The 19,908-nt window shown below is 42.7% G+C and overlaps 2 protein-coding genes across 2 annotated transcripts; both read left to right on the plus strand.

Moving 5' to 3' along the window:
- The first annotated feature begins 185 nt into the window (after window positions 1-185).
- cul4a (cullin 4A) lies at window positions 186-10,166 on the plus strand. Its single transcript, XM_056607413.1, has 20 exons — window positions 186-838; window positions 1,165-1,280; window positions 1,564-1,667; window positions 2,229-2,298; window positions 2,621-2,694; window positions 3,164-3,326; window positions 3,635-3,724; window positions 3,906-3,988; window positions 4,253-4,320; window positions 4,562-4,680; window positions 4,778-4,970; window positions 5,476-5,580; window positions 6,164-6,274; window positions 6,635-6,720; window positions 7,235-7,342; window positions 8,160-8,273; window positions 8,358-8,463; window positions 8,903-9,075; window positions 9,681-9,833; window positions 10,071-10,166. Exons 1-20 carry the CDS (start codon window positions 694-696, stop codon window positions 10,164-10,166), a joined length of 2,277 nt encoding a protein of 758 aa, XP_056463388.1. The 5' UTR covers window positions 186-693.
- Window positions 10,167-12,515: 2,349 nt separating this feature from the next.
- Window positions 12,516-19,270, plus strand: lamp1a (lysosomal associated membrane protein 1a). Its single transcript, XM_056608144.1, has 9 exons — window positions 12,516-12,848; window positions 14,798-14,904; window positions 15,361-15,580; window positions 16,131-16,292; window positions 16,900-17,102; window positions 17,945-18,070; window positions 18,172-18,238; window positions 18,334-18,501; window positions 19,014-19,270. The coding sequence occupies exons 1-9, from the start codon at window positions 12,797-12,799 to the stop codon at window positions 19,151-19,153; spliced, it is 1,245 nt and encodes a 414-aa protein (XP_056464119.1). The 5' UTR covers window positions 12,516-12,796; the 3' UTR covers window positions 19,154-19,270.
- Window positions 19,271-19,908: the final 638 nt, after the last annotated feature.

The following is a 19,908-nucleotide window of genomic DNA, read 5'->3' on the forward strand; positions in this document are numbered from 1 at the left end:
ACGGTCCGTGGTTTGACTCGCCAACTGACAATTGTGATATTATGAATAACATTGGTAAATAATTTGTTTCAAAATTACTTTACACCTTATTCGAAACTTTTCCAATGGTCAGAAAATATTATTGAATAAAATGACACCACCTGAAGTCAACATTGGAAGTTCACATAAAATCGCAAAGTTCCTGAGTGCTCATGAACGCAACTGAACAGTAGCGAGAAAAGCCATTTTGTTATGCTAGCTGGCTAAGTGGCTAAAGCCACTGCTCCTGTAGATCTGTGGCACAATGTTGTTTTTATTGTTTAGTTTGCATTCACACTCCATAACAAACATGGATACCAGACGACGCCTGTCTCTGTTTTAACATGGGGACGTGCTTGTGAACATTAGCCTTCAAGTGCTAAAAAAGAAGAAGATAATAACTGCTAGCTATATGCGGCTAGCTTGAAGCTGACACATCGTTAGCGTGATAGCTTTCTACTAAAATGGTCTCTCTTAGATATTAGGGTGTTATTTTGTATCTTATAAGTTGGAATCTGCTTCTGGGTGCGTTTCTACTCGGAATTCATTATTTTCTTTTAATTCAGTTGGGTAGTAATTCAGCAGTGACTGGCCATCAAAACACTGAAGCAACACTACTCGCCGAACTAACTCCACCTGAGTTTGTTTCAAGATCAGTTCATTTCATTTTGTGATATGATGGCAGAGGATATCCGACAGGACAAGAAGGGTAACTTCTCTGCCCTGATGGAGCACAACAGCAACGGAGTGACTAGGTCCTCTGCTCTGGCTGCAAGTAAGACTGGCGCCTCAAAGAAGTTGGTCATCAAAAACTTCAAAGGTAATGCATTTCTTTATGAACTGAACACCTTTGTGTCAAATGTACCAAATCTGTTCTTCACCTAGTCCCACACATTCCAACAATTCAAGAACACTTCTGGGTTCCAAAATGATACCTTATCCAACAAGTATAATTTCTAGAATGTTCAACATTACCATATTGTCAAATGTTACAAAGGTAATTCATGTCTAAACCAACAGCTTTTATGTGTAGACATGTATATAATTGACCAAACTTTTTGAATCGTCAAAAGCCATCTTTTAAAAAATGCATCTTTTTTTCTGCCCCTTGGATAACATCCATATTTGGTTGAACCTGCATAACAGACAAGCCCAAGCTGTCTGAGAACTACACAGAGGATACTTGGCTAAAGCTTTGCGATGCAGTGGGCGCAATCCAGAACAGCACCTCCATTAAATACAACCTGGAGGAGCTATACCAGGTACGTTCCTTTATTCACTCTTACCTTACTTACCAACTATTTAAGAACTATCGGTTTTGGTATGCGGAAGACCCTTTCCACACAAATCGACATACAGTGAATTCAGAGTAATATCATTGTTAGTTGGTTTGAAGGTAAGTTATTATGGGGATTGAACCCTGTACCTTTCTGCTGGGAGGCAAACACCCTAGCTACTTCACTAATTCACCCAATACATCTCTAATGATCCATGAACAAGAGCGTGCTTAACTTTACCTTTACATATTTTTCTCCCCATGTCCAGGCGGTAGAGAACCTCTGCTCCTATAAGGTGTCCCCTACTCTGTACAGACAGCTGCGGCAGCTCTGTGAAGACCACGTACAGGCCCAGATCCAACAGTTCAGAGAATATCCTTGACACTCGACTGCTTGGCTGCACTTCACTTTCATCAATCATAGTCTCTATTGGTTTGCTAGTCTAGTAATTAAGCCCGTACAGGTTTGCTACAGTTTATCAGGCAATATTATAATGTTAATAATAATTATTGTTTTATATACATTTTTATAATACTAAATAATTAATCACATTTATTTGTGCTTTTCAAAGCATCCAAAACGCTTACATAGTGAATGTGAGGATATCACATCTCATTCACTTAAAGTGTGTAGTACCCAACTAGGTGATGTATGGATGGCAGTTTGCACCAGAATGCGTACCACACACTTGCTATAACAGTGCAGAGGTGATGAATGAATTCAGGGGATGGGGACCAGGGGATAATTAGTTGGTAATTAAAAGAGCAAGTACACCTTAGAACCCCACCCCTACATTGTGAGTGCCATGGGATCTTTAGGGACCACATCGGGTCAGGAACTCGGTTTAACATGTCATCTGAAAGGGTGACATTCATGAGTTGTTGATGGCTCTAGAGGTGGTGAGTATTGTTTTCTCCTTAACATTGAGCTAACAGAGTCTGTGGACAGCCTGTCCTTCCTGAAGAGGATGAACCGTTGCTGGCAGGACCACTGCAGGCAAACGGTAACGTGTTCTTCACTGCACAATTCATTTAAAAACTGCCTATTGCTCTAGTTGATTAGTACTATGAAAATAAAATAGTATTTTATTTTCAAAAAAATACTATAATCAAATAGTATTGATTTTTTGTTCTTGATTTTTGAGGCTTTGATATTTTTGAACACCCTTACCTTTAAGCACCCCTTTATACTTCCTACTACTTTTTGGAGAAACTTTTTATCATGCTAAGATTTTAATTCTATGATATGGCAATGTTAAGATTATATTGAAAAGCTGTTTGACTTGTAAAATTATTTGAATGTTTTTTTTGTTATTTTCCCACTAGATTATGATCCGTAGTATTTTCCTGTTTCTGGACCGAACATACGTCCTTCAGAATTCCCTGCTTCCCTCTATCTGGTAGGACATTTACCATTACATTTCAAGTTGTCTTGTTTGTCTGGCGAGTTTGAATTGATAGGAGTATCTGTGTCTTTACTGGGACACTGAGCTGTTCTATGTTTCATCAGGGGTGTTAAGTAACAATTGTCGTTTTTGGAGTATCTGTACTTTACTTTAGTTTTTATATTTCTGTCGTCTTTCACTTTATGGTCACTACATTTATAAAATGTTTTTGGTCCTTTACCTATGACTTTTAGTCAAATCATTTACTTACAGAGTACCTTAACTTTTACCAGTCATTTTCATCTAAGACATCTGACAAGTATGCTACCACTAGTTTTCCTATTACCTGTTTCTGGTTCATAGGGACACTGGGCTGTATTTGTTTTAATATAAAGTATTTTTGGGTAAACGGGGACATAAGAATGTAGTTGTTTTAATATAAGATAGTGTACTAGATTCAACCGAATCATTGTCTGGTTTACAGGGACACAGGTCTGGAGTTGTTCCGTACCCACATTGTGAGCGATAGCGGGGTCCAAAAGCGCACCGTGGACGGCATCCTGGAGCAGATTGAGCTGGAGCGGAGCGGGGAGACGGTGGACCGGAGCCTGCTGCGCAGTCTGCTGGGCATGCTGTCCGACCTGCAGGTGAGGCTGGCTGGGATGTCCATACAGGAAGGGACAGAAGAGGTTTCTTGACAAAAAGAGAGATTGAAAAAAAGAAACAGGATCTAAAGGGCTAGAGTTGAGGTCAAGCTAGGGGCCAGGATATTGGGGTGGCTAGGATCTTCAACTTCCAATCGAAAAGGTTCTGTGTTTGATCCCCAATGTTTGCAGCTTACCTGTCGGCTTCCTTGAGCAAGATACTCTCTAATGTCATGCATTCGGATCAACATTGCCCTATAATTGTCTGCATGCCTGTGACGGTGTGTAATAATGTCTGGCTGTCCCTGCAGGTCTATAAGGAGTCGTTTGAGGAGAGGTTCCTTGTGGAGACCAACCGCCTGTATGCAGCCGAGGGCCAGAGGCTGATGCAGGAGAGAGATGTAAGCAGTCAAAATGACATCGCAGTCGCATAGCCTACCTGTTACCTGTTTCCTGTTGCTAATTGTGTGTGTGTGTGTGTGTGTGTGTGATTGTGTGTGATTGTGTGTGTGTGTGTGTGTGTGTGTGTGTGTGTGTGTGTGTGTGTGTGTGTGTGTGTGTGTGTGTTCTCTGTCTCTCCAGGTCCCTGAATACCTGCATCATGTGGCTCGTCGGCTGGAAGAGGAAAACGATCGAGTGATCAGCTACCTCGACCAGAGCACTCAGTAAGACTTTCTTTTTCTCCCTCGCTCTCTATTCATCTTCCTTTCAAATTTGAGGGCTTTATTGGAATGATACATTTGTATTCTCTCTTTCTCTGTCTGTCTCTATCTCTTTCTGTCTGAGACACAAATTGTTCAGTGTATATGATCAGAATATTGTAATTGATTACATTCCAAGCAGATACAGTTGAACTTGAACTCGTATCGTACTCTCTGGGCCGCTGCTCCTGAGCACAGCATGGTGATGTTACGTGTCCTTTGTTCCAGAAAACCGCTTGTCTACTGTGTGGAGAAACAACTGCTAGGCGAACACATGACCTCTATCCTCCAGAAGGGTGAGCCAGAAAAAATCATTAATATTATATATTGTATTATTACAAAAATCGTTGTAAAATAACTGAATTCATAATGACATCTAAAATAAAGAAAGAAGAAGGCATATGCATCATGGAGGATGCAGAGAGACTAATAACCAGGTCACTAGCCCTTGTTAAGGCTGTGTAGGTGTGACATGTTCCCAGGTTTAACCTGTACTGTCAGGTGTTGATGTTAATCCATGGGTTTGTGTACCGTCAGGTCTGACCGTTCTACTGGATGAGAACAGGGTGACAGAGTTGACCCTCCTCTACCAGCTCTTCAGTAAAGTCAAGGGAGGCTTACACACACTGCTGCAGTTCTGGAGGGACTACATCAAGGTAAGCCACCATCACAAGCTCATGGTGACCAGGAGGAGACATCTACATGTCATGAGCTCAGGAAACCTTCCCAGCTGTTGTTGTGGTTCTCCTCCAGGCGTTCGGAGGGGAGATTGTAGGGACGCCAGAGAAGGACAAGGATATGGTGCAGGAGCTCCTGGACTACAAGGACAAAATGGACAACGTAGTGCACACCTGCTTCGCCCGCAATGAGAGCTTCATCAACGCCATGAAGGAGGCCTTCGAGGCTTTCATCAACAAGAGACCCAATAAGCCGGCAGAACTCATAGGTTGGTCCCATGAGGAAGTCCCCTCACTGTTACCGGACAGCAATAGATAATATTTTAACATCCTTTTATTTGTTTTTACATCACTTGATGTATTGGTCCTGAACACAAATTAGCTTTTTTATTCCTTTAATAGCCCTTCCATCACAATCTTGCAATATGTCTTAGAAAATCTTAGATCTCTATTCTTAAAATGGATTCCTCAAATCTCTGTTATATAGAACACAGATTCAGCTTCATGGATATTTTAAACAAGATGACTCTTGTGGTGTGGTTTCCCTTGTCAAGCCATTTATATTGCTAATTTTCAGGAAAATGGCTCTATAAATGAGGTTTGATTGATGGACTGAACCCTGCAATTAGAAGTGAATCAACCGGCTTTAAAGTGAATAATCCTCCCTGCGCATGCATCATGCACTAGTTGGATTATTCACTGGTGGATTATTATTCATTGATCATGATTTGGTCCATGTGGTTATTGGTCTTGCTGTGTTTTCTGTGAATCCAGCGAAGTACGTGGACTCTAAGTTGCGTGCCGGAAACAAGGAAGCTACGGAGGAGGAGCTGGAAAGGATCCTGGACAAGATCATGATTATCTTCCGCTTTATACATGGTAATACACTGTTTATATTTACGTTGTATGGCTGTTTTGATATGCTATAATAAATACAAGATAATACTTTCCCTGCCGTTCATACACAATATGTACGCTATATTTATGCATTGTAGTACTCACTCTCTTCTGCTGTTTATACCTGTGGCTTTACATTGTACGTATTAATAGGGAAGGATGGGACTTAAATCAGACTCTAGGCTAGGCTCTATGAAACAGTATTTATTTTTACTTGATTCTATGAAATAGTATTTTAAATTGAATCTATCAAACAGTATTTTAACTAGACTATTAAACTGTATTTTAACAAGACTATATGAAACTGTATTTTAACTTCTCTATCAAACAGTATTTTAAAAGACAATGAAACTGTATTTAAAAATACTGTTCGATATTTAAATAGAACGAATCTACTTAAATACTGTTCCAAAGAGGAGCTAAAATACAGACTCATAGTCTATTAAAACAATATTCAATTGAGTAGTATTTTAATAGACTATGAATCTGTTTTAACTCCTCTGTGGAACAGTATTTAAGTAGACCCGATGTAACAGTATTTCAATGAGGCTGACGTGCTCCACAGGAAAGGATGTGTTTGAGGCCTTCTATAAGAAGGACCTGGCCAAGCGTCTGCTGGTGGGGAAGAGTGCTTCTGTAGACGCAGAGAAGTCCATGCTGTCGAAACTGAAACACGGTGAGCCCTCCTCCATACCCAAACCTGACCTGGCTTCCATGGTTAATGGTGCTGTGTGGGTAAGGTTTAAAGGTGCTGTAGGTAAGGTTTGATGATGCTTAGGGATTGTAATGCTTGCTGAAATATCTGCTCAGGTTGATTGTGACTGCCTCTGTATGCAATCATTTAGATTTGAGACCGACCCTTTATTCTTGTTGGTCAATCAGAGGTCCATAAATGCAACACTTCTTCAGGTACACTTCGAGGTTAGCATGCATGCTAACTCTCGTAGGCTATATAAAGTGAAAGGAGTAATGGCTAGGCTACTGTTCGTTACTGCTTACTAGCCTGATGTTTGTTGTATTTCTGGTTGCTCTACAGAATGCGGTGCAGCCTTCACCAGTAAACTAGAGGGAATGTTCAAAGACATGGAGCTGTCCAAAGATATCATGATCCACTTCAAACAGGTACGCACACAAACACACGTACATACGACAAGCTATAGGATTGCAGATACACATGGGCCGTACACATTTCTGGGAAGTTAAACTGGTTGTTATGATGTTGTGGCTGAATCGCTGTATACAGGGGTAGGGCTGCTCGATTATGGAAAAAATCATAATCACGATTATTTTGGTCAACATTTAATTTAGGTGCCATTTTACCTAAAAAGTTCTAATAGATGCAACTGAGTTTTCCTTCTTGTTAGCACTGCTTCATATGATAGGTCTGAACATCACAGGATGTGGAAGGGGCCTGGGCGCTGTACATATTCTTTATTTTCTGGCAAAAAAAGAAAATTCACCAGTCACCTTTTCGGGCCATTGCCAGTTTGTACCCCTGGTATAGATTTGCACCCATCTATTTATAATATCATGGTGTAATATCAATAGGATAAATCTATGTGTGTCTATGGAATAGTATGGGTGTTTCTATATATCTGTTTAATTGTATATATTGTATATCTTGGTTCCCCTTCAGTATACCCAGAACCAGAGTGGCCCCAGCAACATCGAGCTGACGGTGAACATTCTGACCATGGGCTACTGGCCCTCCTACATTCCCATGGAAGTCCACCTGCCCGCCGAGGTCAGTCTTTGTTCTGGGGTCAGGGGTCAACCTTTCTGTGTCAGAATTCCGCCTGTGTTGTATAAGATTGGTTTCTGTGCAAAATGGTGCCTGAAGTGAAGCACAGCAGCACAGATTTCGGAGATAGTCTAATGTGTGAGTGGTGGGGGGTCAGTCCATGGTGGGGGAGGACAACCTGTCTTTTTGTAAAACATCTAATGCCGCTTTTCCACTGCATGGTACCAGCTCGACACGACACGACTCGACTCGACTCAGCTCGCATTTTTTGCGTTTCCACCGCGAAAACATGGTATCTGGTACCTGAAGTGGCTGCTTTTTCTAGTACCGCCTCGCTCTAGGTTCCAAGCAGCTGAGCCGATGCTAAAAGGTGACGTCGGCAGACGGCCCGCCACTGATTGGCCAGAGAGTGTGACGAAGTCACGAGAGCGACATGGCAACCATGCTGGTAACAGCCATAGCAGCGCCGCAGCCAACATATTCCACTTCTTCAACTTCTTCAACATGCTAGCTAATAATAGTAATGTTATCGATGTCCTCCATTGTTGTTATGTGGGTTCTGTCCATGTGTGGGTTGCGTAGGTGTTGTTTGCGTCGCGTACAAAAATACGTCACGGCTCTTTCGCGCAGCCGACCCCGCCCACGTCCAGGAGGTACTATTTGCGGTGGAAAACGACCCGTGCTGCTAGCTACCGTGTCGAGTCGAGTCGAGTCATGTGCGCTGGAAAAGCGGCATAAGCTATGATATTCGTCTGTGTGCTGTGTAGATGGTGAAGCCTCAGGCGGTGTAAATGTTTTTCTACCTGGGGGGTGTGTGTAGATGGTGAAGCTGCAGGAGGTGTTCAAGGTCTTCTACTTGGGGAAACACAGTGGAAGGAAGCTCCAGTGGCAGCCCACTCTGGGCCATGCCGTCCTTAAGACCGAGTTTAAAGAGGTGAGTTCAGGGGTTGAACTGGTTTAATTCTATGGTTTAACATGGTGGGTTTTAGCGTGAACCTAAAATCGACTTTCCTCTCAGGGGAAGAAGGAGCTGCAGGTGTCTCTCTTCCAGACCCTGGTGCTGCTGATGTTCAACGAGGGGGAGGAGTTCAGCGTGGAAGAGATCCGCACCGCCACTGGGATAGGTGCTCACTCTCCTCCTGTCTTCAACTTGGGTTTACTAATCACTCATTTAGCATGACGCTTTTATCCAAAGCAACTGTCAGGGATTTTTGGAATAAATGAGCAGGTAGGGCAGATAGAGCATCTTGCTCAAGGATGCATGTAGGTAGACTGAAAACTTTTGGGTTGGAACCCAGTACTGGTCGGCTGGGTGTAAACCCCATTATCCTCCAACCTATCCTGCCCCACTACTTGCTTCCTCTACCAAGGGGAACCTGGTCCTACCACTTTGGTTTTCTTCTGAGGCAAAATACGATGACTATTAAGAACCCCAAATGGAAATTTAGGGTCTTAACAGTTTAAGAAAAATGTTTGAGAGGGAGAAATTATTCATGTAACTAAAATGAAAAATAAATCGACTAGTTCTTGGAATTCACGTGGTGTTTGTTGTCCTTGTGACAGAGGAGGGGGAGCTGAAGCGTACGCTCCAGTCGCTGGCATGCGGAAAGGCCCGTGTCCTCAACAAGAACCCCCGGGGGAAGGACGTGGAGGACGGAGACCGCTTCAACTTCAACAAGGACTTCAAACACAAGCTGTTCCGCATCAAGATCAACCAGATCCAGATGAAAGAGACGGTACGGAGGCTCTGGAGCTGTGCTATCAGCCACAGCCTATCTCTGTACCCTAACTTCCTTCTACCTCCTCCATTTTCTCTCCTTCTCCTATCTTCTCTCCACCATCCATTGCTACCCCCTCCTCATATTCTCAACCTCCCCGTCTGCCTCCTCTATCACAACCTCATTCCTAGCCAGCATCCGTGATCTCTACTCTCAGCTGACCCAGGGATGCTCAATGAATTGTTTATAAATCGATTTTGGCCCATCTAATTAGTGTATCATGAAAGTTAGCAATTTATCCTTCTCCTAGTATCTGTGGTACCAAAAATAGTACAGGTCCATTCGTAATTCACAATTCTCTAATGTTGTTTTTATGCCAGCGGTGACCAAAGAGGAACTGATTTCACCAGTGCACATAGGTTTAGCAGTAATTCGTTTGTATGTGGCTCACTATTCAACGGAATGCTTTATTTTGAGCGCAGTATTGAACAGGAAGATCGTCAAACAAACACGTTGGGCTCATTATTTGACAGAAAGCTGCATGTTGGGCTCATTATTTTACAGGAAGTTGTATTTTAGGCTCAGTGTTTGACAGGAGGCTGTGTTTGTGACCTCCCCACCAGGTGGAAGAGCAGGTGAGTACAACAGAGCGAGTGTTCCAGGATCGGCAGTACCAGATCGACGCAGCCGTTGTGCGCATCATGAAGATGAGGAAGACTCTGAGCCACAACCTGCTAGTGTCGGAGCTCTACAACCAGCTCAAGTTCCCTGTCAAGGTGACTAATCGGTGTGACTAAACATTACGGCAGGGCTGAATTCATTTCGGCTGACATCACTATTTTGAAGTCTGATATCACGGTTACAAGAATTTGAATTTGTTCCATCATGTGGAACAAATATGAGGAACTTTCATTTTTCTACAGGGCGGTAAATATGCCAACATGTCTGTGTATAAACATAACATGTTTGTAATATTACTAATATAAATACTTATCTCACCTGTCTTTCCACAGCCTGGGGACCTGAAGAAGAGGATCGAGTCCCTGATAGACAGAGACTATATGGAGCGTGACAAGGACACGCCCACCCAGTACCACTATGTCGCCTGATGGGGGGGAGGGAGGGAGGGAGGGAGGGTGGGGGGGGCTTGTATTACTGAAAGACCCTTTTTGGCTCGTTATGTTTGACGATCCCCAGTTCACCTCACATACTTCCGGACACAAACGGATAAACTCTGGACGGGATGGGTCCAAGCCGGCTGGAAGTTCTGTCCCTGATTGGCCGGATCATTGACTCACTTTTAAACTGAAGATAAACAAGCACTTTGGCGTGATGTTTCCGTTTTGTTTTTTTTCTCTGGGTGAAGTTCATGCATCCTTGTCTGACTACAGTCACGGAGAAGGAGAGACCCAGGAGACGATTTCTGGTGTATGTTGTTTTTAGAATGCCTTCTTCTTGCGGATGCTTGTTATGTTATTTCTGGGGATTCAGTCAGATCGTCTTCAGAAAAGCGCCCTGCTGGAGCCCTGTGGCGTGGAGAGACCACTATCAGAGCTGCGTGGCGGAGATGAGTTGATATGGGGTCTGGGAGTAGAGATGGGAGATAAGGGTAGAGGTTGGGGAGGTCCAGAGAGAGAGGGAGGTGGGTTTCTAATCTGAGGCACCAGCCAGACAACCAACTGCAGGAGAGAAATGCCATTCAACACGTTTCCAGAAAAATGTCCAGTAGGTTGAAGACAAGAGTTTTTGTAGATCAGATTGTATTCTTTGTAAGCGTGGGAAAAGTTAACCTGAATAAATGGTTATTTAATGAATGAATGAATGGTGATGATTTGTGACTTTTCAGTAGCAAGTAGTTATTCTAGGATTCATTTGCTTGCGGCTACTACTATATCCTTCTTCAAATGGTAATTTGATTTCCACCCCTTAAGATAAATTCATTACTTAAATACACAATTTTTCTATTGGAGACGACCAGCACTACTGTGACAAAGATACCCATTGTATCTCCATTGAGCCGATTGTGGGCTAAAAGACTACCATGAATTGTGCAAGTTAACTACAAAACAAGCTAGTCGACGAGACCACAAAACCTGATTGCCAATTTGTAGACAAGCTTACTTAAAACAAAAATCGTGACTGTAGATTTCAATGACTGGAAAACGTTTTGGGTGAGCTGTCTTGTATATAGATGTAGGCCTATATATAGATTGAAAACTCCTTAATTTATATTCATGAAGTCCAGCAAAACTGAAGGAGAGCAACAACGAAACAGTTCTAGTTAATGTTGATACGATATGAGACTAGGAAACCATATTCTAATGTCGGTCAGACGGTCACAGCAGCACATGCAGTGTGTGTGTAGATGCTGGCTTTGGAAATTTCACAGTGAAGATTCGAGATTTTACATAAGCCTGCTGTGGAAAAAAAACAAAAACGTTTCTAACCTCTCAAATTGTCAAGGAACAATTTATTTCGTCAAATTAATAGGAAATATGAATTAACATGCTGACCCATGAAGTTACTTTTGAAAAGCACCAATTATGTATTTTTTATGTTGGCCTAAAATCTGAAAGAATCTCTCGGGGAGATGACAGTTCTTGGACAGCAGCGTGCGCCTTCTTCCTCACCGCCGTGTGAAGTGAAAAGTCATCAGCCGATTTGCAGATGTTGGTGCGCGTGAAACATCACATGATGTCGGTTTTGCCGCGGGCTTTTTCACGACTCATCTGGTGACGATCAGTGGTTTATTTATCCTGAAGTAAGCTCTTCAGGACGTTTTAAACAGGCATCAGCGCTGAATCGCAGATGAGATTTACGTTATTCATCCCAGATGAGAATTTAGGCTGTAAATGAGGCGCCAATTCAGTAATAATAATTTTGATAACAATAGAAGCCACTGTTATTTTATTAGGGTAGCCAACCTTCTTGCTACCTTCATTTGGAACTCGTAAACCTATTCAGAATCTGATCACTTCATTTTTTATTCATAAGCGTTGTCATATATTTAAAACTATTAAGATACAACTATCGATATTTACGAAAATACAAGTGCATGTTAATAGTTTTTTTAGAGGGACTTTTTTTTCTTGGAAATGTTGACACTGGGAATAAAACGAATGTACAGGTCTTTATCTTTGGTCAGGCCAGGGGGCCCTTGCACCGTCGAGCAGATAAGAGCAGCTGAAATTATTTGTGGAGAGGGCGGGAGTAGTCCTGTGTTTAGGCCTATGTTTTCTTTCGTTACGACTCACTGTGTTGAGGTGTGACATTAGTCTGGTGTGGTGGTGCTGGTGATTTCTCTAGCTCGATGAATGACTGAATCAAACCCTATATTATTCCAAACATAAACTTTACTTCGGATATCTTCCATGCTTCCGAGCTTGGTATGGCCCACGAACCTTTCGTTGAGCGGGAGGCGCGGGCGCATGCTCACGTGACTACTGGCTGACTAAACGTCTGTTTCACGTGACTCGGCATTCCGCACCGGGACTTGAACGCGTCCTGACGTCTGCTGTTGCTCTCCTGCGCAACATGCCACTAACGGAGCCCTATAATACCTAATGGATGAATACAAATAAATGCATACGGAGAAACCAGGACGTAATCAGTGTCACTTGTATAGAAGGAAAAGGATTTTATTATTTTCGGATTGCGCACTGACCTGCTTCCATCCGCGACTCACTGCGCTAGGCTATTATATCGCGTTACTTCCAAGTGAAATTTCTGGATTGGAAACATGAAGAAGTCAAACTTGTGTTTCCAGCTCGTCGCCTGTTCGATGATTTTAGGTGAGTTTTCACATACCCAAAACATACCAACGACGTCATTAAATCGATGTGTGGTTGTTGTTATTGTTTTGTGGCGTATACACACGAGCTACATTCAATTATATTAATCCTCTACCTGACGATCATAAATAATTTCACAACTAGAGGTGCGGGAATGCCCTGCCTCTCTGTCAGTTTTTGGCCATGGCGTTGCTGCGCTCAGGTGACGTCATAAGTAGAGCTTTGTGGAGGGGCGTTGATCGGTATCGATCGGTCTTCTGCCCGGGATGTGCTCTTATTTATATAGGTCCATATGGGGAGCAATGGTATTACTTTTCTCTGGTCATCACATGGTGCGTGCGCGTTCGCTCCGGGCCGTTCAATGTGCGATACAAGCGCCCATCACGTGACGGGACGGCATTTGTTCTATGAGACTGAATGAGAAATTGGTTCTCGGACTATTGTGCTTGTATTGGTTGTTTTACAAATTACAGTGTTATTGTTATTTTACATTTAAATAACCAGGATGAGAGCCAGCAAGGTACAGGAGTAGCACACACTAAATTTGACTGGAAGTAAATTGTTCTATATTAATAATTATATAAATACTAAAGCCACAAAGGAAAGCCTACAGATTATCCTACTACAGGTAGACCATGTACATCTGGGATCGAAACCAGAACCTTACGGCATGGAGTGAAAAGCACTTCACTTTTCCACTCAAAACCTCATACAGTTCATGGTCGTAACATTTTTATTAACTTTTTCTCTCTACTTCATACAACAACACAAACATATAACGTTATTGTCCTTCAACACACTTAAACGTACGGTACAATAAACCCACAAAAGGTACTGTAACCCTCTAGGGCAGTATACTCAGATATGGACTATTGACTAGATTCAGAGGGAAGAATAAAGTGACAACACAATAATTAACTGGAGCCACAGGTTACTTTTAAATTGACTGTATTCAACTTTATAGCAAAAATGAAATAGATTCAGTTGAGTTCAGTGCAATCAAGAAAATCCAGCCATTTTCACAGTTTAGACCAAACATTAGGGAAGAAACAACTCTCTTCAAACACCATTAAATGTCGGACAAATAAAAAAAAAATAAGAAAATAAATTCCTTGGAGAGGTTCCTTCAAGTTCAGTTTTTGTTCCTTTAGTTTCCTTGGTTAGGTCAGTTCAGCATGCGTTAACAAAAGGGGAATGTCAAGTGAGAATCCGAAGTCAATGTCAAGGGGTCGTGTGTGGCGCTTCCACCTGATATACTCAAGTGATGGAGCATGGAGGTAGAGGAAGAATGGTCTCCTCCTCGGCACAGGTGATCTCGGTCCACTCCTTTGGGTGAGGTATGTTCACTAGCTCGCCACCCCTTCGTCAAGGGGAATTCGATCCAGAGTTTCCAAGGACTCCAAAAAACCTAGCTCTTACTTCAGCTATGTTTCCCTTCAACTTCAACTCCGTGTATACAGTTATACAACTAGCACTGGTCACAGTTTGACTCGTTCACTCCACTCGTCTCCCACGTCTGCTTGTGTTATCGTTCTGTCTGCGCACGCCGGACAGCAACTTGAATGGGCGGGGCTTACTTCCCTCTACCCAATAGGAGATATGTTTTCTTAGATACAGCCAATAAGAATCCAGTATGAGCAATATCACTGATTGCCAGCTTAATGACCCAAGAGGTAAACAAAGAGAATGAAAAAAAACGTAGGAAATAATATGGGAAATAAAATAACATAACAGGGCCCAATTTTCTACTGGGATACACCACAATGCATGAATCATCACAAAAAAGTATAATCATTGGTATCAAAGAATCCCAAACCCCCTTGTTGTAAAGAGTTGTTTGTTTACCACATGGAACTTTGTGTTTTTTGGTTTTATGTTGCTTGGTTTTATGTTTCAAGGGAGATATTTTTTTGTAATTTTTATATCAATAAACGTGTGTGTTTGTTTAGGGTTCGTCCGGGCTGTGACGTTGGAGTTGAGAGAGGGAAACTCCACCTGTATCAAGGCTGATCTTTCCGCCTCTTTCTCCATCACCTACAACACAACTAACACCTCGGTGAGGAAAACTAGTCACTCATCCACAGATTCATCCTATTTTATACTGTTAAACAGAAGTATATATGGTAAGGCAACTTTATTTAAATAGCACTTTTCATGCACAAGGCAGACTCAAAGTGCTTCACATAGAAACATCGTCATACTATAAAATGAAATAATAAAATATGATAGATAAGTTTAAGATTTATCAGAAAGCTAAAGCAAACATACAATAAAAAAGGAAGTAATAAAATAAAATAGATAGACGTAAAATAAAATAAAGGCAAAGTAAAAGAATGCAATGTAGAAAGTGCAATGTATTCAATATTTAGCAGAAAGCTAAAGCAAACACATACTTTATACTTTTAACTGGTTTCATCCCTCTCTCTAACTATTTTTATCTATATCTTGCTCTGTCTTTTTCTCACTGGCTCACTGTTTCCTTCTCTCCTCCATCTTTTATCTTCTCCCTCAGACCACAGTAAAGGTGGATCTCCCGGACTCTACTACGGTGGATCAGGGCAGCAGTTCATGTGGCAGCGACGGGCGTCCGGCGTCGCTGGTGGGCGTGTTTGGGCCAGGCCACACCCTCGGACTCGTCTTCTCTAACAATGGGAGCATGTACAGTGTGAACATGCTGATCATACAGTACAACCTGAGTGACAGCGCTCTGTTCCCCCTGGCTAACAGCTCAGGTCAGATACACCACATTATATCTAACAATACATTGAATTCACAATGTCTAACATTTTGACTAACTCCTAGCAAAAGAACATGAGAATATCTGTAGTCAATTTCGATCTATAGTGATTTCCATAATGTTATAAATTTAATCACACCGATATACACTACAAATGATAAATGCCAGCCAGCTCTTAACTTTCTCTCTGTTCTTACTATCTTACAATAATCTTACTATCGACCCTCCGGAAACCTCCTCTACTCATGCCACCTAGCCAGCCGACCTATGCTAGTTTGTGTCACACAGTTGCACAGCAAGTCAGATGGAACAGAACATTGTTCTTGCGTTTATTAAACATTGAAAGTCTCCCGCCCATTTACTGGAAGGGACTCAATCTTGCACATTGCGAATCTAAAGATAACTTGACCACTTAAAATGATATATAACAATAGTATTAACATTACATATAGAATTCTATAAATAATATAACAGGACCTCTTCTATTTATTATGTCAGACAATTTATCGGTTTAATCCAGTGTTGTGTTTTTTATGGTCCATTAGACGTTGTCACGGTGATGACGGAATCTGTGGGGATGTGGGCATGGCTCAACACCACCTACCGCTGTGTAAGCCCCGCTTCTATCCCAGTGGGAGGGGCAATAGTGACCCTCTCTGGGGTTAAGATGGAGGCGTACATGACCCAAGAAGACTTAAGCCCCGTTGGTAACACTGCTCTTGTATTCGTTTATGCATATTTTAGAAAGATAGATAGATAGATCCTTTTAATGATCCTTTACAGGAAATGACAGACTTTTCATTTGTTAATTTTAAGAAACCGGTGTCATTTATTCATGTGTTCCCCTGTCCTGCTGCATGTATTCATTAATTCAGGTGTTCATGAAGTAATGTGTTTTAATAATTTATCCCAGTGTATATGTCCGAGCAGGGACCTTTTTGCTAGATTACTCTTATTTTTAACTTTTTCATGTGTTTTATAACACATTTGCCATTTGGTTGAAGCTTTTATCCAAAGTGTCTACAATACCACACAATATTCTCACCATGGTTGGCCCCAGTATGATTTGTACTCCTTACATTTGCAGAATTAATGCCATGCTCGCTCAATCAGTTAATCTAGACAGGTAATAAAACCTCTTACCCTGGCAGTATTAATCCCGTGCTCTACCAATTGAGCTCTGGAGGCCCATGTGTTTGTATGTCACTAATGTATGTGTCGATAGGTCAGTTAACCTTGCGAGGAGTGGCGTTCTGGCCAGAAAACATTAGACTAGCCTCATGGAATTCCAACCAATCTTGCCCTATCTGCCAGAGAGTGTCTGTACTGCTGACCAAGAGGGTACCACGTCAGCGCCTACAACACCCAGCCCCACCACGACGCCAGTGCCGTCACCCACCCCGCAAGGCCTCCCTGAACAGGGAACCTACGCTGTTACCAAGGGCAACGAAACCTGCCTGATGGCCAGGATGGGACTGCAGCTTAACATCACCTACACCTCTCAGTCCAAGAACAATGTGAGTCGGAGACCTAGATTATACTCAATTGTTTCAGTACTTATATGGAGTACTTACCTGAAGCATCTCTTTCAGGTTTGTTACCTGTGGCTGCCCCATTTACCTGATGTTCTCACCTGTAGCATTTATCTGTAGTTCATACCTGTAGATTTCACCTGTAGTAAGTAGACCCTGAGTGAGAGGCAGAGAAATAATGCAGGTTATAAACCCATTTCGCACTGCTTCCCTGCAATGCTAACATTTCCTGAATGGGAACAAGGATCGATATTCAGGGAAATCTTTGAAGCTCAAGACCTAGTAACATTTGCCGGTACGGCTGTATTTTGAATTAAAGCCGCAACATTGCCAGAGAAGGCACGGGATGGGTAAAGTTAGTCTGACATAATACGTTTTCAGCACCTTTTCATGCTTTTCGGGTGATTTAAAAACAAGTAAAATGCAGCTTATTTTTACAAGAACGTCTGGAAACTTAATTCCGCACAACATTCACTTTATCATACACTGCTGTAACGCGATTTGCACCAGTAACCGGTTTACCATTGCAAATGGCAGTTTTAGTTTAACGCTACTTTCGCCATTTTTTGTATACTGAAAAAATCACCAATCATTCAGCTTTTTTTTTTTTCGCTTTCGAGAAATCCAGGGAAATGTTCTTACCTGTAGCACTTACCTGTAGAATTTATCTTCAGTACACTTATCTGTAGCAATAGCAAGTACCTGTAGTGACTTGACACCGGGCTCATGGAGCATGAAATATCTACTTGTAGCATGCCCCAGAACCTGAGTTAATTAACTATATAGTGTGTAGTGTTTATGACTCTGCTTCTTTTTCATCCTGCCAGACGGTCCAGGAAGTAGTGAACATCCACCCCAACCTGACGACGGCTTCGGGCACGTGTGGAGCCAGCATCTCCACCCTGGTCCTGGACCATGAGGGAAACACAATCATCTCGTTCACCTTCACTCTGGTAAACACCACCGTTGCCTTTATTGGGTGGGTGGGTGGGTTTAGGCACGTGCGTGAGGGCATTTTCAAGCTTTTTCAATCAACATGCAATTCTTTTTATAGAACACCACCTCCAACAAGTACCACCTCAGCGGCCTCGTGCTGGTGGCCAACTGGTCCGACATGAGTGGTAAGTCCAACTCCTCAACAGACCCTGATGTCTTAAGACCGCCCCAGTTTATACCACTTATGAATGTGATGGTGTTGTCCTCTGGTTCCCCTCAGAACCAGTGTCGGTGAGCAACAGCAACCTGGCCTACCTGACCAGCGTCTTGGGCCGGTCTTACTCGTGTAACTCGGAGCAAAGTCTGATCATCACAGAGGCGGTCTCCATTAATACCTTCAGACTGCAGGTGCAGCCGTTTGCTGTGATCAGCAATCAGTTCGCTACGGGTAGGCCTGTGCTCGCTCTTTACCTGCAATGGGGTTGCGTGAGACTGCTTACATCTAAGCTTCGGATATTTGATCATACTTTCTTTCATGTCAAATGTTTCAAAGGTCTTGCAAAGGCCCTGTGTATGAATTATATGTTTTCCACTAAAAGGTCAGTTCATGAGTGGCATCAGTCTGAAATACTTAAACTATAGACTGAATTTAATTTAATTTATTTACCTCAAAAATCTACTTCAAGAGAAAATGTATACAGAAACAGAATAGGCTGAGTCCCGGGTTCATGCAGTAATAGGACTAAAAAAGCAATGATGGCTTGGGAACCCCCTGGTCCAGTACAGTGCAATAATTGACGGTTTTTCAGGTTCAACCTATCCGAAACCGACAGTGTGGAAACGAACTCTCTCTGAGTTCTACTGGGAGTTGTGGTTTCCGTTTAAAGATATCCTAACCTGCTTATTGAAACGGGCCCTTGTTTGATGGAGCTGTTTGTTGTGTTTGTGCTGGGGTTCCAGCGGTAGAGTGCCAAATAGACCAGGACCAGATGTTGATCCCCATCGTGGTGGGAGCCGCTCTGTCTGGTCTGGTGCTTGTGGTCCTCATAGCCTACCTGATCGGCAGGAAGAGGAGCAACGCAGGATACCAAACCATCTGATCGACCTCGCCCACGTCTCACCTGACTGACAACGCCAACCTCTCACCTGCTTGGCCGTGGCCACCTACGACCTGACAGACCACACCAACCTCTGACTGCCCAGACCATCTCTCAACACACCAACCACCCCCCCCCCCCCCCCCCCCCTCACCCGCCCACCCTTCACTGGAACGACCAGGTCCATCTCTCATCCAATACCTACACCACACCTACCTCTAACCTGCTAGACCCCGCCCCCACACCTGACAGTCCATGGCCCCCTCTAACCTGAAAGACCCGCCCCTTTCACATGCTAGATTATACCCAACCCTCACCTGATGGGAAACTCCCCTTATAGGCCACACAGCTTATATGACACTGCCTCGTCTGGCCTGAAGGACCATGCCCTCAAATACGGCAGGCCACGCCTTCCTAGAGATATGCCCCATTGTTCCAGACATGTCCATTTCACTTGGCAGACCACGCCCCTCTGTGTGACAGTTTGAAAATGAATGAGTGAAAGGTTGTTAAAAGAGTGAAATTAATCTAGGATGCATTGCGCTGTTTGCGTGTGTGAAGCTGTTTTTTCATTATTTGATGTTAAATTTTACTCCATGTTCATGGATGTTGAAGTGAAATCCGATTATGGACACTGTATTATTCATTCTAGTTTAGAGTCTCCTGTACTCCTGCTTGGATGTGTTTGGGTGTTTTGTTGTTATTTAATAATTACGTAAGTAGACTTTAGGTATATGATACTGCTGGGGAAAGATAAT

The sequence above is a fragment of the Gadus chalcogrammus genome, chromosome 14 (genome assembly GCF_026213295.1).
Source record: "Gadus chalcogrammus isolate NIFS_2021 chromosome 14, NIFS_Gcha_1.0, whole genome shotgun sequence".
Lineage (NCBI taxonomy): Eukaryota > Metazoa > Chordata > Actinopteri > Gadiformes > Gadidae > Gadus > Gadus chalcogrammus.

Excerpts from the sequence above, each read along its gene's own strand:
- lamp1a (XM_056608144.1), top strand. The coding sequence starts at position 12,797 with ATGAAGAAGTCAAACTTGTGTTTCCAGCTCGTCGCCTGTTCGATGATT. Across the intron at positions 17,103-17,944 it reads CCTCTCAGTCCAAGAACAAT|ACGGTCCAGGAAGTAGTGAA; the intron begins GTGAGTCGGAGA and ends TCATCCTGCCAG. Across the intron at positions 18,071-18,171 it reads TCTCGTTCACCTTCACTCTG|AACACCACCTCCAACAAGTA; the intron begins GTAAACACCACC and ends TTCTTTTTATAG.
- cul4a (XM_056607413.1), top strand. The coding sequence starts at position 694 with ATGATGGCAGAGGATATCCGACAGGACAAGAAGGGTAACTTCTCTGCC. Across the intron at positions 2,695-3,163 it reads TCCCTGCTTCCCTCTATCTG|GGACACAGGTCTGGAGTTGT; the intron begins GTAGGACATTTA and ends TCTGGTTTACAG. Across the intron at positions 4,971-5,475 it reads TAAGCCGGCAGAACTCATAG|CGAAGTACGTGGACTCTAAG; the intron begins GTTGGTCCCATG and ends CTGTGAATCCAG.